The 16,608-nt window shown below is 38.7% G+C and overlaps 1 protein-coding gene across 1 annotated transcript; it reads right to left on the bottom strand.

Annotated features, from left to right (window-relative positions):
• Positions 1 to 1,244: 1,244 nt before the first annotated feature.
• LOC133425199 (uncharacterized) lies at positions 1,245 to 14,225 on the bottom strand. The gene is made up of 7 exons (XM_061715911.1): positions 14,172 to 14,225; positions 13,285 to 13,322; positions 11,057 to 11,227; positions 6,490 to 7,814; positions 5,131 to 5,268; positions 3,849 to 3,960; positions 1,245 to 1,325 (listed from the first exon to the last, which is right to left on the bottom strand). Exons 2-7 carry the CDS (start codon positions 13,319 to 13,321, stop codon positions 1,252 to 1,254), a joined length of 1,857 nt encoding a protein of 618 aa, XP_061571895.1. The 5' UTR covers position 13,322; positions 14,172 to 14,225; the 3' UTR covers positions 1,245 to 1,251.
• Between the last annotated feature and the right edge of the window lie 2,383 nt (positions 14,226 to 16,608).

The raw sequence follows: 16,608 nt of genomic DNA, 5'->3' as shown, positions 1-16,608 counted from the left end.
TATTATTATTGTGTGCTCGTTGGTTGTGCTTCCTGATGATTGAGTGCACAGCGTAGGATCTGTCTGATTTAGCTACCATGACCTTTGGCAGTCATGGATGCAGTTCTGTGTGTTTCTGTTTGCATATTTAGTTAAAGAAGCCACTAAATTATTAGAACACTACATTCTCCTCACTAGCAGCTTCCTGGTGACTCATCAGTTACTTGAATCTGTGTCGGTTTCTGAGTTAAAGCAGCTGCTGCTTCTTGTTTGTTTGAACGTGTTGAGGCTCCAGATCTCAGAGCTGTTCTCCCCCCTCTACGAGGAGGAGGAGGAGGAACAGAGATCCTCTACGAGGAGGAGGAGGAACAGAGATCCTCAAGGGCTTTGAGACGTCGCCGTCGGCAACACTACGGCTCCCGGTTCTGGGTCTCCAGTCTTCTCTGGGACAGCCGCGTTGCTCCAACCTCCTCCTTTCCTCTCCCGACACCTTCCTCTCTCGTGTTTTTTTTAAAACCTTAATGATTCAGACGCCTGGTTCTTGCGGCGCTGCGGGAGTTCTCCACCCTGAGGTGCCGTAGTCTCCTCTCTGACGGCCTTGTGGTTCCTCGCTCTTTCTCTTTTCGTCTGACAGCTATTTTGTGTTCAGTTTTTTTCTCTTTTTATTTAAATATCAAAGCAAACTGAAGTGCAAAGACCAATATGTGTCCTTGGAAAATATTGTAGTGAAAGGTGCATGATTGTCGTATTTTTTTAATCCCTATTAGTCAGATATTTGAGTTGTTCCACGACTGCAACAATCGGAGTGCCTTTATCCCAGAGGGGTGTCGACGTTAGAGCTGGATTTCCTTCCTAAAACCAACTAGAAAACAAAAACAGCATTCCACACGTTGACCAGGAACCAGGAACGTAGGACTAAAGAAGAATATCTGTTCTGTGTCTTAGCTGCATTCTCTGTGACTGTCACCAAAATGGATGTGTGTATAACTGTGATTATTTATGAATACGGTATATAATGTACAGCATGATTTTTATTTCAGCGTCTTTGAAATGTACTTTTGCACTTTCCAGGTACTAAATTGTAACAATTGTTTTAACTTGGCTCCCTAATCTGTACAAACTGCTTTGTATACACAAGTGGAAAATTATCATTAAAGTCTTGTCTAAATTTAGTGTGTGTACACAAGGTTTTCTCTGCTTCATTGAGGAATGTGGAAAAACACGGGTTTGTGATATGCAAAGTTTTATTCAAGGAGTTTCAGGGGGGGGGCCTCATGCGGCGATGGGAAACGAGCAGATGGACGCTCTCCTCAGCTCACAGTCGGCAGCGGCCCAGCGGCTCTCGTCTGGAAAAAGAAGCAGGTTTGGTACAAAAATCAGGACCCGGTCAAAATAAAATAAAAATCAGGACCCGGTCAAAATAAAATAAAAATCTTTAGTGTCTTCATCAGTTTTCTGTGATTCAGTGACTCTGGCTGCAGCTTCCTCAGTGACCCAGAATTAAGGTTGCCACCTTTCAGAAATAGACATAAGGGACGCCCCAATTTCAGCAGCACAGGCGCCAAAAAAAAGGACATCCCTAAAACTTCTAAACTGAATAGAAATGTATTTATTTTATATGAAAAAAACTAAATGCTTTTGATTAAAAGTGCTTTAATAGCATTGAACTTGCATGACTGTACAGGCAGCCAACCATGCTAGCAACTGAAATGGCCTCCTATACTATGTATGTCCACATCAGCCCAGATGTAGAATATACAGGACTGTCTCAGAAAATTAGAATATTGTGATTTTTCTGTAATGCAATTACAAAAACAAAAATGTCATACATTCTGGATTTATTACAAATCAACTGAAATATTGCAAGCCTTTTATTATTTTAATATTGCTGATCATGGTTTACAGCTTAAGAAAACTCAAATATCCTATCTCAAAAAACTCTTAAACTCTTAAACTGTAAGCCATAATCAGCAATATTAAAATAATAAAAGGCTTGCAATATTTCAGTTGATTTGTAATGAATCCAGAATGTATGACTTTTTTTTTTTTTTTTTTTTTTTTGCATTACAGAAAATAAAGAACTTTATCACAATATTCTAATTTTCTGAGACAGTCCTGTAGCTACAGGTGAAGATCGGAAAATTAGAATATGGTGTAAAAGTTAATTTATTTCAATAATTCAACTTAAAAGGTGAAACTAATACATTACATAGTGTCATTACATGCAAAGCAAGATATGTTAAACCTTTATTTGTTATAATTTTGATGATTTGTTTATTGATTTCATAAAATATTCAAATTTTTTGAGATTTTTTATTTGGGGTTTTCAGAAGCTGTGAGTCATAATCATCAACATAACACATAAAGGCTTGAAATATCTCACTTTGAATGTAGTGGGAAATAATATATTTGTTTCACCTTTAGTTGAATATTATTATGAACTTTTGTAATATATTAAAAATTCCGACCTTCACCTTATCCGTCTGTTATCTTATTTGTAACCAGTATTTATTATTATTATTGTATATATCAGTACTGTTTATAGTGTGTCATACTCTGTTATTATTATTATATTATTATTATTTCTATTTGTATTGATGCCTCTTGTTTTGCACTATCCCCTTTGCTGCTGTACACTGCGAATTTCCCCGCTGTGAGACTAATAAAGGAATATCTTATCTTATTGTATATTATGACATCAATAAATAAGAGCATAATATATGTCCGTATTGGTTCAATATGAAACGCAACTTTTAATTCCCAATTACATAACAATTCCATATTTCAAGGGACGGATGCCAACCCTACCCAGCAGGGCTTAAGGTCACCAGACTGGTACAGCTACGCTGATAGACGTGTTGTGAGACTGCCAGATCAAGTAATCTTTATTAATATAGCATCTATTACACCACACGTCTCCAGGTTCTTCCCAGAGACCAGAACATGACCCTTGATCATTATTATTATTACATAACAAGGGCAGGTAGAAACTCCCCTGGGGGGAGAAAAACACTCAGCTGTGACTGAGATCAGGTTGGAGCCTCCTGGGCCTTCTAAAGGTCCGATCAGTGGAGTAGAGGGGGAAGAGGATTCAGAAACACTAAAATAAACGGTTCTATTGAATGTCTGGCCACTTTACACCAAAACACTTCATGCACGCGTCTGAAGAAAACGCTGATCGAGGCCGTTACCTAGGTCTGCCAACCGTCCCTTGAAAAACAGAATCGTCCCGTATTTATAAACTAAAGTACGTCCCGTATTGAGCTGAAAAGAGACGCACTTTGTCCCGTATTACTGTGAGAGTCAAAAAATAGTCATAAAATGCCAATGGAAAATGGCATTGAGCTGTTGAGTTCATAAGTTATTTTTTCTGTTTTACTACAACTGTAGTCTACAGTCATGGCCTTTGAGGCACAAATATGTTTATAAGTTTTCTACAGACTTTGTTTGCACTTTTGTTATTGCACTAAAAATGTGCACTATTACAGAATGGATGTTCTGCTTTCTTTCTATTGGTTTATATTAATTTATACAATTTTAAGTTAAGCAGGACAGGTTTCTGTTTAAGAAAGATACTTATTTTATTCAGTTAATTTTGTTATTTTGTATTAAAGTGAATTGCTAGATAAAAATTAGTTTTCCATGTGTTCGTGGCATTCAAAAATACGCATCGAATTCAATTCAGGTTCGAGTTAAAAAAGTTAAAAAATCGTTTCATTCACAAAAAAAGGGGCTAAAAAAATTCACCACACCAGGAAGGGTGAAGGCAATCGGGTTGGCCGGCCCTGATGATGAGGTGTCCCTTATTTATTTTTCAGGGAGTTGGAAACCCTAGCGTTACATCCTCCTGTGGAGAGTGGACTTCCTACCTTTCTGGGACATCTGGACACAGACACGTTTGTCGGTGTGCAGGCCGGGTTGACCCGGCATCCAGGCGCTGTAGCTCCACTCAGACCCGTCCACCCACGAGCCCTGCCGGTCCTGAGGAGAACAGCAAACATAAACCTGTCAAACTCCTAAATCTAGTAAACATCCACATCTAGTGTTACAGAAACTATCACTTTAGAACTGGCCAAAAAGAGAGAAACATTTAATGAATATCCTGCTAGTGGCCTATAAAAAGACTATTACAAGTAAATGGTTATCACAGGAGAGCCCAACTTTAAAGGTATGGATGGAAATTACAATGGACATTTGTAAAATGGAGAAGATAACGGCATTTATTAACCATAAATTGGAGAAGTGCACCTCATACTGGGAAAACTGGGTCAACTACGTCACGCCCCATAGGCCTGATTTTATTTTCTCAAGTCAATGACTGTGTTATGTTGAAAAGATCACTCCCCCCACAAGTTGTACATAGTAGTTTTTGGTAGTTTGTCTTTATTTTCATTGTTTGGACATACAGGACTGTCTCAGAAAATTAGAATATGGTGATAAAGTTCTTTATTTTCTGTAATGCAATTAAAAAAAAAAACGTCATACATTCTGGATTCATTACAAATCAACTGAAATATTGCAAGCCTTTTATTATTTTAATATTGCTGATCATGGCTTACAGTTTAAGATTAAGATTCCCAGAATATTCTAATTTTTTGAGATAGGATATTTGAGTTTTCTTAAGCTGTAAGCCATGATCAGCAATATTAAAATAATAAAAGGCTTGCAATATTTCAGTCGATTTGTAATGAATCCAGAATGTATGACATTTTTGTTTTTGTAATTGCATTACAGAAAATCACAATATTCTAATTTTCTGAGACAGTCCTGTAAAACAAAAACCTTATTCTGACATTTAGGACAGACAACAGATGTAAGATGTATGACATAAGATGTACTGGATGTGAATGTCTAATGCTGAATGTCAATAAAAAGAAATTAAAAAAAAAAGAAACTATCATTTAACCACTTATTTCATGTCTTCATCCGTTTATTCTTGCATAACAGCCTCTCCCAGCTACATAAGCAACATTTTCAGATAGGAGTTCAAAGTTCAATGTTCCATCAAGGTAAGAAACATCCATCAGTGTATCAGGACAGAACTCTCTGTCCTGCTGATAGCGTATCTGATGGCTCTCTCCTTGGCCGCAGGGCCGCTCTTCTTGCATCACACTTATGACTTGACTGATGTTGCTCTGGTCTGAACCTCACCTGGACTGTGGCTCCCAGCCAGGTCAGAACCGGGTCCTTGGGGCCGCTCTTCTTCACCAGGGCCGCCAGGTGTGAGTGCAGACCCTCGCTGGTCACGGACGCCAGCTCAGCGTTTGGGGCCAGACGTTTGCAAAAGGCCTGCAGAACAACAACAATCACAAAGTTATTATTGTGTTTCATTTTTTGATGGGGAGCCAAATACATAACAGTTTTAGTGGCAAAAGGTTGTCTGGACCCTATTGGGGGGAAATTCACAAACACATTAATAATATATTTGGAGTCAAAATTCCTTACCCGTTTGATATTCTATATATGAATTACATTGAATTTGAGGGGTGGAATAACAAAGATAAGAAACTGCTACAGATACTCCTTGCAGTGAGCAAAAAAGCTGTTACAAGGAGGTGGTTAAAACCTGAATCCCCCACTATAGATGAATGGATAGGAATAATATATGAAATGTATGGAAAAGTTGTCATTCTCTCTAAAAATCAGAAGGAGAAATGTTACCAGATGTGTCTAAGTGGACTGAGAACATAAAACCTATTAGCTCTGACTTTTGCTAACTTGACAAAAATAAGGAGTGGGATCAAAATGTGTTTTGTAATATGATATATTGATATACCGTATTTTCTGGACTATAAGCCGCTACTTTTTTCATAGGTTTTGAACCGTGCTGTGGATTTTTCTTCCACCGCTCGGGGCGCTCTAACCGAAATTAGAATCAAAACTAAGACAAAATAAATGCTAAGAAGAATACGCCACTTTAGTAGATAGAAGTAGGTAGAAGCAGATTTCAAACAGATAAATAGATAAATAAATAGCGGTTATTTTCTCTTGGTTCTGTCCTGTTTTAATCAGCAAAGTTGCTCCCGTGTTAAAAGACACTGTTAGGAAAGGATCTATTTAGGTACAAACATGTACATCATTTACAGTTCAAAATCCTTCTGTACATGTAGTAAATATCTAATCTAACAACATAAATATCTGCGGCTTGCATATCTTTTTTTTTAAATAGAGCGAATGCGACTTATATGCAGGTGCGGCTTATAGTCCAGAAAATACGGTAATCTACTACAGCACGATCTTTACTCATTCTGCTTTGTGTGTAATTTTCTGTATGTAATATTTAAGATGTTCCATGTAAATATTTTACAAAGAAAATTCTGGGAAGAGCCAGGAGGCAAATTGGACATCAGAAGTTCTACAAAATGTCATGCCAATTTTATGTTAACTTTTCCAAATAAAAGATAAAAATTTAAAAAAAAAAAAAAAAATTTATTTAATTTAAAAATAAATTACAAAAAAAAGAAAAAAGTTGTTACTGAAAATAGTGAGTAAAACGGACGGTGGTCTCACTCTCGCATCCTTGAACGCCAGCGGCCTGGAGTTGAGCTGGTAGCAGCGTCCCTGTACGATCACCCCTTGACAGGGAACCCCAACACTGGGCCCGGTTCCCTGTCCGACGCCATCCTGGATTCTGAGAAAGCGTTTGGTTCCCTGTCTGAAACCGTCTGGGATGTTACGACTCGGCTCGGTTCCCTGTCTGAAACCATCTGGGATGTTACGACTGGGCTCGGTTCCCTGTCTGAAACCGTCTGGGATGTTACGACTGGGCTCGGTTCCCTGTCTGAAACCGTCGGGGATGTTACGGCTCGGCTCGGTTCCCTGTCTGAAACCGTCAGGGATGTTACGACTGGGCTCGGTTCCCTGTCTGAAACCGTCAGGGATGTTACGACTGGGCTCGGTTCCCTGTCTGAAACCGTCTGGGATGTTACGACTGGGCTCGGTTCCCTGTCTGAAACCAATTAGGATGTTATGACTGGGCTCGGTTCCCTGTCTGAAACCATGTGGGATGTTACGACTGGGCTCGGTTCCCTGTCTGAAACCATCTGGGATGTTACGACTGGGCTCGGTTCCCTGTCTGAAACCAATTAGGATGTTATGACTGGGCTCGGTTCCCTGTCTGAAACCATGTGGGATGTTACGACTGGGCTCGGTTCCCTGTCTGAAACCAATTAGGATGTTATGACTGGGCTCGGTTCCCTGTCTGAAACCATGTGGGATGTTACGACTGGGCTCGGTTCCCTGTCTGAAACCATCTGGGATGTTACGACTGGGCTCGGTTCCCTGTCTGAAACCAATTAGGATGTTATGACTGGGCTCGGTTCCCTGTCTGAAACCATGTGGGATGTTACGACTGGGCTCGGTTCCCTGTCTGAAACCGTCTGGGATGTTACGACTGGGCTCGGTTCCCTGTCTGAAACCATGTGGGATGTTAAGACTGGGCTCGGTTCCCTGTCTGAAACCTTCTGGGATGTTAAGACTGGGCTCGGTTCCCTGTCTGAAACCGTCTGGGATGTTACGACTGGGCTCGGTTCCCTGTCTGAAACCGTCTGGGATGTTACGACTGGGCTCGGTTCCCTGTCTGAAACCATGTGGGATGTTACGACTGGGCTCGGTTCCCTGTCTAAAACCGTCTGGGATGTTACGACTGGGCTCGGTTCCCTGTCTGAAACCGTCTGGGATGTTACGACTGGGCTCGGTTCCCTGTCTGAAACCGTCTGGGATGTTACGACTGGGCTCGGTTCCCTGTCTGAAACCGTCCGGGAGATGAGCAGCGGACGGTTCCTCCACACGAACCCAACCCCCAACGTTCCTCTGGGCTGGAACATCGTCAGGTACTGGAAGACAGAAGACAGATTATTAAAAAAGTTCCTCCAGGTAACATGAACGACTCGATAAAACTGAACCCAGAAGCCAAAGACTTGAGGATTCTGAAGAATCCCTTTATGTTGAACCATAAAACCCACGTAAAACCTGCTCCCTGTGGTCCGGCCAGAGGTGTCAAAAGTATTCACATTCATTACTCAGGTAGAAGTTGTTTAGAGAGTTTAAAAATACTCCTGTAGAAGTTGAAGTATCAACTCAAGTTTTTTACTCAAGTAAAAGTATAAAAGTACTGGTCTCAAAACTACTTAAAGTATAAAAGTAAAAGTAATGTAAGGGGGGGGGGGAGCCATTAAGGAAAAAAGCCATTAAAAATGAATGCATCTTAGTATAATGCAAATATATTAAAGAAGCATATATGTGTACTATTGAGCATTAACATGTGTTTCAGAGAGCAGAAGATATGATGACTAGTTGCCTATAATAGTTGCCAAATATTGTAATGGTGCAAAAAGTCAAACTTCAGAGGCATGTTATCATTTATCCTAATGTTTATTGGAATGTACATCCAAGTTTAGTTGCAGGAATCTGAGGGCAACGGATGTAAGAACAAAACTGGACAAGAACAAATGTACATCCAATCGTATGGGGATGGAATACTGCCCCAGACGCTGACCGAAGCCACTATCACCCTCCTTCCCAAAAAAGGGAAAGATTTGGAAGAAGTAGGTTCTTATAGGCCAATCTCGTTATTAAACTCGATCAAAAAATTCTAGCCAAGACATTGGCCAGAAGACTTAACGTATTCTTGTGCAAGCTGATTCACCCTGACCAAACTTGGTTTATCCCACAAAGAAATTCTTTCCATAACTTCAGACGTCTTTTAAATATCATGCATTCTCCCAGGCTTCCCCAAAAGGACCTTATTATTCTCAGTTTGGACGCCGAAAAAGCTTTCGACCGGGTCGAATGCATATACTTATTTTCGGTCTTGCAGAAGTTCAACTGTGGTGATAAATGTGTGTCCTGGACTAAGCTCTTATACAATAGCCCCCGAGCCAGAATTCTTACTAACAAAACTCTTTCTGATCCTTTCCGGCTAGGTAGGGGCACAAGGCAGGGCTGCCCACTTAGCCCTCTACTGTTCGCGCTAGCCATAGAACCGGTGGCCGAGACTGTCCGTTTGCATCCAGATATACATGGTTACAATACAAAATACACTAAGAATAAAATATCGCTGTACGCGGACGACATTTTGTTATTTGTCATGCAGCCTAGGATTACAATTCCCTCGATTTTGAAAACATTTCAACTGTTTGGTAGTTTCTCAGGGTACAAAATGAACTGGGGCAAAAGCGAGCTACTACCAGTACATGTAACAGATCAAGATTGGCTCAAACAGTTTCCTCTCAGAATAGCATCAGACAGTCTAACTTATTTGGGGATAGTAGTTACCAAGAAGTATAATGATCTTTACAAGGCCAATTTTCCCACCCTGTTAAATAAATTAGAAAACAATATACAATTTTGGAAAACACTCCCCATTTCTCTGCTGGGCAGAGTGAATGCTATTAAGATGATTTTTCTCCCTCAGCTACTTTATCTTTTTCAAAACCTACCTATTGCCAAATCTTTTTTCATTAAATTGGACTCAATCATTCTCCCCTTTGTATGGAATTTCCTAGTCTCATAGAATAAAGAAGGATCATCTTTGTAAACACAAAACTAATGGGGGTCTAGCACTGCCTAATTTTATTTTATATTACTGGGCCACTGGAATACGCTCTATGGTATATTGGTTAGACGACAACCCGATACCCTATGACGGGCTAGAGATGGAACGAGAAGACTGTCTACCTCATTCTATTAGAGCTGTTGTACTATTTCCTGTCCCAGTCAATAGATCTTGTTTTAAACATAACCCTGTAATTTACGCTTTAACTAAGATTTGGAAACAACTAAGGAATCATTTTAATCTTAAGGCAGTTTCATTTCTGTTGCCTATAACTGCAAACCCCTCTTTCACACCATCAGCTTTGGACGAGGCCTCTTCCACCTGGAAACGATTGGGGATTTGTATTGTTGGTAACCTATACATAGAGGGGACCTTTGTCTCTTTCCAGCAACTCCAAGAAAGGTTTAATTTACAGAAGAATCAGTTTTTCAGATATCTTCAGATTAGGAACTATATCAGAAAACACCTCCCTAATTTTGAGAAGGCAATTCCAGATAAAATAGAGAGTTTATTTAACCTGTTCCCCAATCCACGCTACATAATCTCGCAACTATATGAGATTCTACAAAGCATGTGCCTTCCCAGGATGGATAAGATAAAAGAAGAGTGGGAAAGAGAGTTCGGATCCCTGATACCTCCCAATGTGTGGGAGGAGAGTTTGGAGCACATCCATGAATGTTCTATAAATGCCTGACACTGTTTGATTCAATTTAAAATATTGCACAGACTACATTACTCCAAAACGATGGCTGCATAAACTACTTCCTGAAGTCTCTCCTCTGTGTGAGAAATGTGAGTCCATGGAGGGTACCCTATCTCATAGTTTTGCTCTCTGCCCCAAACTTCAAAACTATTGGCATGAAATATTTGATTTCTTTTCGTTGATTTTGGGCATTCAACTAGACCCGGACCCTATTTTAATAATTCTGGGATCATCTGAGGGGCTAAGGAAGCTAAATAGGGTACAGCAGCACCTTCTGGCATATGGCCTTATAACAGCAAAAAAGCTGATCCTACTTAACTGGAAGAAGAGAGAGGCCCCCTCTATCTGGGAATAGGAGTGAGGGGGGGGGGGGGGGGGGGATTACTTTTCTCACCTTCTGTTAAAAAAAAAAAAAAAAACGAAACATGACTGTTGATTGTTAATTGCTCTGTTAAATTTGTGGTTTCCCAATAAATATATTTGAAACAAAACTGAACAAAACATCTGTGCCACAACCACAACCAAATTCAGTCTATCCGGATGGAGCAATTTAACTGGACAGTTTTTTTTTAAAGTCCGAAATGTAATAGAGTAACGAGGCTGTTTTTAAAATGTAAGGAGTAAAAAGTACAGATAATTGCGTGAAAATGTAAGGAGTAAAAGTAAAAAGTCGTCTGAAAAATAATTACTCCAGTGAAGTATAGATAACCAAAATGTCTACTTAAGTAAGGTAACGAAGTATTTGTACTTCGTTACTTGACACCTCTGTGTCCGACAGGTACCGGCCCAGAGTCCTGAGTGGTTCTGCTTCCTCTTACCCACTCTCCTCTCCATCTCGCTGACGTGCTCCTTCACCAGGCCGGTGTTGAGGTCCACCAGGACTCTCCTGGACGGCTCGGTTCCCTGCCTGAAGCCATCGGGGATGGTTCTGAGGACGTGGGATGAAGTTGGCCTCTGTTTCAGGGCTTTGATGGGAAGCGCCTGCAGGCCTGTGAGGGGTTGCAGTCAGACACAGATTAAAAAAAACAGTCATTCAGGGGCCCGTAGCTGCAAAACTACATCTTTATGAAACACAGCATTTCAGAAAACTACAGAAGAGTATTAGGGCCATGCAGGAGAAAAGATTTTTTTTTATTGTGCACTTCGAGGAAAAAGTCGAAATGTCGAGATTAATGTAGAAGTACAATTTCGTGAAAAAAGTCGAAATGTTGAGAAAAAAGCCAAAATATTGTGAATAAAGTCAACCTTCTGAGACTATAACAAGCAGCGCATGTGACTGTTTTTACAAAATGCCTCTTAGGCCTATAGACGAACTGGTGAAACTGTACTTCAGAATCGGCTTCAGTAACAAAGAAATTCTTTTTCTTTTAGCTCATTAAGACAGTGTAGTTATCAGTATTAGGACTTTGAAGAGGCTGTGCCGAAAACTACGTCTGTTCTGAAGACTTTCAACTTTATTCACGAAATTGTATTTCAACTTTATTCACGAAATTTCAACTTTATTCACGAAATTTCGACTTTATTCTTGAAATTGTATTTCAACATTAATCTCGACATTTGGACTTTTTTCTCGAAATTGTATTTCAACATTAATCTCGACATTTCGACTTTTTTCTCGACATTTCGACTTTTTTCTAGAAGTGCAAAATAAAAAAAAATCTTCCCCTCTCAAATATTTTTACTCCTGCCTGGCCCTAATACTCTTCCGTAGAAAACAACAACAAAACCATTTCATATGTCTTTTTAATGCTGTGTGCTCTTTGAAATCTCTTTTTTTTCTGTTTTATCATGGTGTTTCCTGGAGCCTCTGTTTGGTTGGCCCTCATTAGCAGCGTAGGTAAGCTCAGCCGCTGGAAGGCGTCTGCCCGCGACCCTGAGAGGTCAACTCTTAGCGGGTGACGACAGTCTGCTAATAGAATTAACAGCACAAGAAGACGTGTGTTTAAAATAAGAGAGACCGTTTTAATGAACAACTCAGGTGTCACTGAACATGCTGAGCCCTACGCGGCTGATGAGGACAGACGCTGCTCTGATTACATCACACAGCCGTCTGATGGCGTAATAAAGCAGGAAAAGTCCGTTACTTGGACGTACATTAGAGAGGTTACTACTACTACTGTCATTTAGCAGACGCTTTTATCCAAAGCGACTTACATATGAGAGAACAACACAAGCACAAAAATCCCATAGGAGGGTCCAGTTGGAAACAGGTGCTATCAGGCCAGTGCTAGAATATCTTTTATTTTTATAAATAAGAAAGCTACGTCTAAGAAGACACCATCTTGACATAAGTGCATGAGTCTTTAGCTTGCTCTTAGCAGGTACAGACTCTGCAGATCAGACAGAGTTAGGTCATTCCACCGTCGGGGAACAATGGAGGAGAAGAGTTGCTCTTAACTAAAATAGCATCTTAGTTCATGTTCAAATTGAATTGAGTTGGTGTTTAAATGAAGTTCTAGTACCAAAGACTTGTTACGTTTAGATGTTTTAATCTATTTGATCTCTACATGGATTGTAAAGGCTGTAAACGGCTGTACTGTTTTTGGTGTCAGGAAAGTGCACAATGACAAACACAGGACTGTCTCAGAAAATTAGAATATTGTGATTTTCTGCAATTACAAAAACAAAAATGTCATACATTCTGGATTCATTACAAATCAACTGAAATATTGCAAGCCTTTTATTATTTTAATATTGCTGATCATGGTTTACAGCTTAAGAAAACTCAAATATCCTATCTCAAAAAATGTGAATATTCTGGGAATCTTAATCTTAAACTGTAAGCCATAAGCAATATTAAAATAATAAAAGGCTTGCAATATTTCAGTTGATTTGTAATGAATCCAGAATGTATGACATTTTTGTTTTTTTAATTGCAGAATTACAGAAAATAAAGAACTTTATCACAATATTCAAATTTTCTGAGACAGTCCTGTAAAGCTCTTGAATCTTGACACATGTGACACATAAACACACTTGCTCTGTCTGTGATCTGCAGACCAATCATCCAGAACACTTCACATCTTAAAGCAAACACTCAGCTTACCTGACACGGCCAGGAACAGCAGCACCAACTTCAACATCCTGTAAGGTAAACAGCAACTTTTAACACATGCATTAAGCCTTTTTCTCCCTCATTTTCTTCTTAAATACACCCCTACTTGTCAGTCATTAACCAGTTTATGACTTCTCACACATGTTGGTCTCTAAAGTCTCCTCAGCTGCACATAACCCCGTGCAGTTTCTGTGCTGCTCAGCAATTGGGTATGGCAAGGTATGGCAGCCACCACACCTTGGTTTCAGGGGAAAATGTAAATGTTTGTTTTTACATTTATGGAATTACTCTGTCTATTTGTATTGATTATTCAATTACTTTATACATATAGAATAACTACAAATGCAAATCAGAACATGATCGATTTCACTAGTTATTATACACTGCAAAAAGTCAAGATCTTAACAAGAATATTTGTCTTATTTCTAGTTAAAATGTCTAATTTTGAGTAAAAAAAAATCTCATTACATTTAAGACAAGACTCAAAAACAACCATTTTTCAAGTAGTAGTTTCAAGTAGATTTTCACTTAAAATAAGTGGAAAAATCTGCCAGTGGAACAAGATTGTTTTGTTTGTAATGAGAAGATAAATCTTGTTCCACTGGCAGATTTTTCTACTTATTTCAAGTGAAAATTTACTTGAAACAGGTGAAAATTGTCAAATAACAAGTTATTTTTCTGGTGATTTTTTGACTAAAAATAAGACATTTTAACTAGAAATAAGACAAATATTCCTGGTAAGATTTTGAGTTTTTGCAGTGAGACTGCATTTGAAAAAGTTCAAATTTTCTGTGTTGATTGATACTCAAGTTAAGTTCTGTGACTCGTAACCTTGCCATATCTTAGCTTCGACTGAATTGACGCCACTTGCTGCTTACCTGAGGCTGCAGTGATGAACAAAGAGCAGCGAGGTAAGGAAGGTTCACCCTTATATATGCCCAAGATGCTCATAAACCCATATTAATTTCATTTTGATTACACTGAATAAGATTACTGATTAATATGTTCCTCCAATATGTTCCTTGGAGATTACTGATATAGGTGAACTTTGCCTGCACGTCTTACAGTACCTGATCAAAGTTTGCGTACAATACCTGCGATAAATAAAGGTCAGGCTGTGAACCATGAAAGCATCAGACTGAAACCTGGGCTCTTCTTTGCATTCTTTATTATGTAAACATCCTATTTTTCAAGGTCTTGGAAATATGCGAAAGGTGAATGGCACTCGGTGTAATTGAAGGGAGCTGGATCAATATTTGTGAACGTGGCCAGAGAGAGGGGGTTACAACAGAAGTGAACGTGACTGTGAAGGTCACTAAAGGTTGTCCTGACAATAACAGATCTGTGTACATGTCACTTGGACGTAAGTTTCGTAAGCCTCAAATATGTTGTTTTTAAATAAAATCATGTGGGTTACTTCTGATGGTTATATATTTTTTTTTTAATAAACTTCATCATCTTTGGCTCCACCTGCTGTGTGAACACATCTGGTGGAATTACAAAACATACATTATTTGAATAAGATGTTTTATGTGTATCGGTCCGTCAGAAAAGTTTCCACACATCCAATTCGCTTCTAACATAAAGTCGTGCTGGTGAAGAGCCGTGTCCCGGTTTGAAACCAGATTAAAAGATCAAGGTTGGTTGCAGGGAACAGCTGACGTCAAGAGGGTCCGTGACGTCACAGGGAAGCAAAACAAGTTTTCACACCGAGCAACAACATCTCTCAGTGTGAATAAACAGACCTCTAGAGCCATTGATAACCTACTTTATGATTTTGTGTGGAGAAACAGAATACACTACATTAGAAAATCAGTCTTAATGAATTCCTATGAACATGGTGGCCTGAACTTTTCACCCTTAACAATACTTTCAAAATAAATTGGATTAAACAGTTTCTTAGAAACCCAACTTCCATTTGGAATTTTATTCCCAACTACTTATTCTCAAAACTTGGAGACCTTAAATTTGTTTTCCTTTGCAATTATAAAATTGAAAAAATACCCTTAAAATTATCTAATTTCCATAAACAAATGCTCCTTTCCTGGTCTTTAATCTATAAACACAACTTATCCCCCCACAGATACTACATCTGGAACAATAGAGACATATTATATAAACACAAATCATTGTTCTTCGAAAACTGGTTCGTCCATGGAATTTATCTGGTTAAGCAGCTCCTCAATCCAAACGGCACTTTAATGTCATACCCAGAACTCCTAGACAAGTATAGTATTCCTATACCACCAAAGGAATACGCTTTAGTTTTTGATGCTATACCTTCTGGTGTCATAATGCTTCTTAGGAATTCATTTGAACTGACTTTACTGCTATTGAATCCTGCTGTTACTAGTGTTGGTCAGATATGTTTCTCCTCTAAAAAGAGCAATAACAACTGTGATATATACGTGCCTTATTTCAAAGAGAAGTAGTCTCTGTTCCAAATGTAGTCTCTTACTGGAATAACTGAAAAAACTGGAAGAAAATATGGTGTTTGCCCTCTAAAAATCTGATTATAAATAAGGTTAAAGAAGTGACTCTGAAAATGATTAATCGTTTTTATCCTTGCAAGGTATTTCTACAAAGATATAAAAAGGACATTGATGTGGACTGCTCATTTTGTAAACTGTCTGCAGAAGACTTATGTCATTTATTTTGGTCTTGTCCCATCTCGTGTATTTTGTGGCAAGATATCTGTTCACTAATTTCACAACATATTGACTCTGATTTCTCCCTTTCATATGAAAATGTATTGTTTGGATTCTTTTCTTACACCTCTAGCAAAGCAAATCAATTTTACATCATCAATTTAATTTTGTTACTTGCAAAGTTTCATATTGACAAATCTAAATTATCTAATCACATTCCATCTTTCCCGGCCTTTACAAATGAATTCAAACAATACATTGCGACAATCCTATATTCTAAAAAATAGAAAAGCCATCCAAACCACTAAGTTATGTACAATGTATAACATTTTTTACATGTTTTATAATGTATTGTTGACAATTTGAAATAAAGAATTGTGAAAAAAAAAAAAAAAAAAACACCGAGCAACAACTTCCACCTTTCACTGTTTCTGACTCCAGTAGGTGCGCACAAAACATCAAAAATGAAAAAAAAAAATTATTTATCATACATATGTCGGAATCACACTTGCACGTGTACAGGACCAGTTAATAATGTAAAGTTACAAAACCGGGCTCGAAGCGCAACAGGCGATTCTGTTTTCAAAATAAAAATACAACAAAGTTATTTTTTTTACACTCAATCAAAGTCGGTGGCTCTAATTGTTATATTTTAACACATATTTTA

Source organism: Cololabis saira, chromosome 24 (genome assembly GCF_033807715.1).
Source record: "Cololabis saira isolate AMF1-May2022 chromosome 24, fColSai1.1, whole genome shotgun sequence".
NCBI lineage: Eukaryota > Metazoa > Chordata > Actinopteri > Beloniformes > Belonidae > Cololabis > Cololabis saira.
Note: the sequence above shows the minus strand (reverse complement) of the source record. Positions and strands in the feature narration are given on the sequence as shown.

Bases quoted from the DNA above. Each gene is read 5' to 3' on its own strand.
- LOC133425199 (XM_061715911.1), bottom strand. From the start codon at position 13,321: ATGTTGAAGTTGGTGCTGCTGTTCCTGGCCGTGTCAG. The intron at 5,269-6,489 runs GTGAGACCACCG...GTTGTTCTGCAG, and splicing joins TGGCGTTCAAGGATGCGAGA to GCCTTTTGCAAACGTCTGGC. The intron at 1,326-3,848 runs GTAGGAAGTCCA...TTCTTTTTCCAG, and splicing joins TGTCCAGATGTCCCAGAAAG to ACGAGAGCCGCTGGGCCGCT.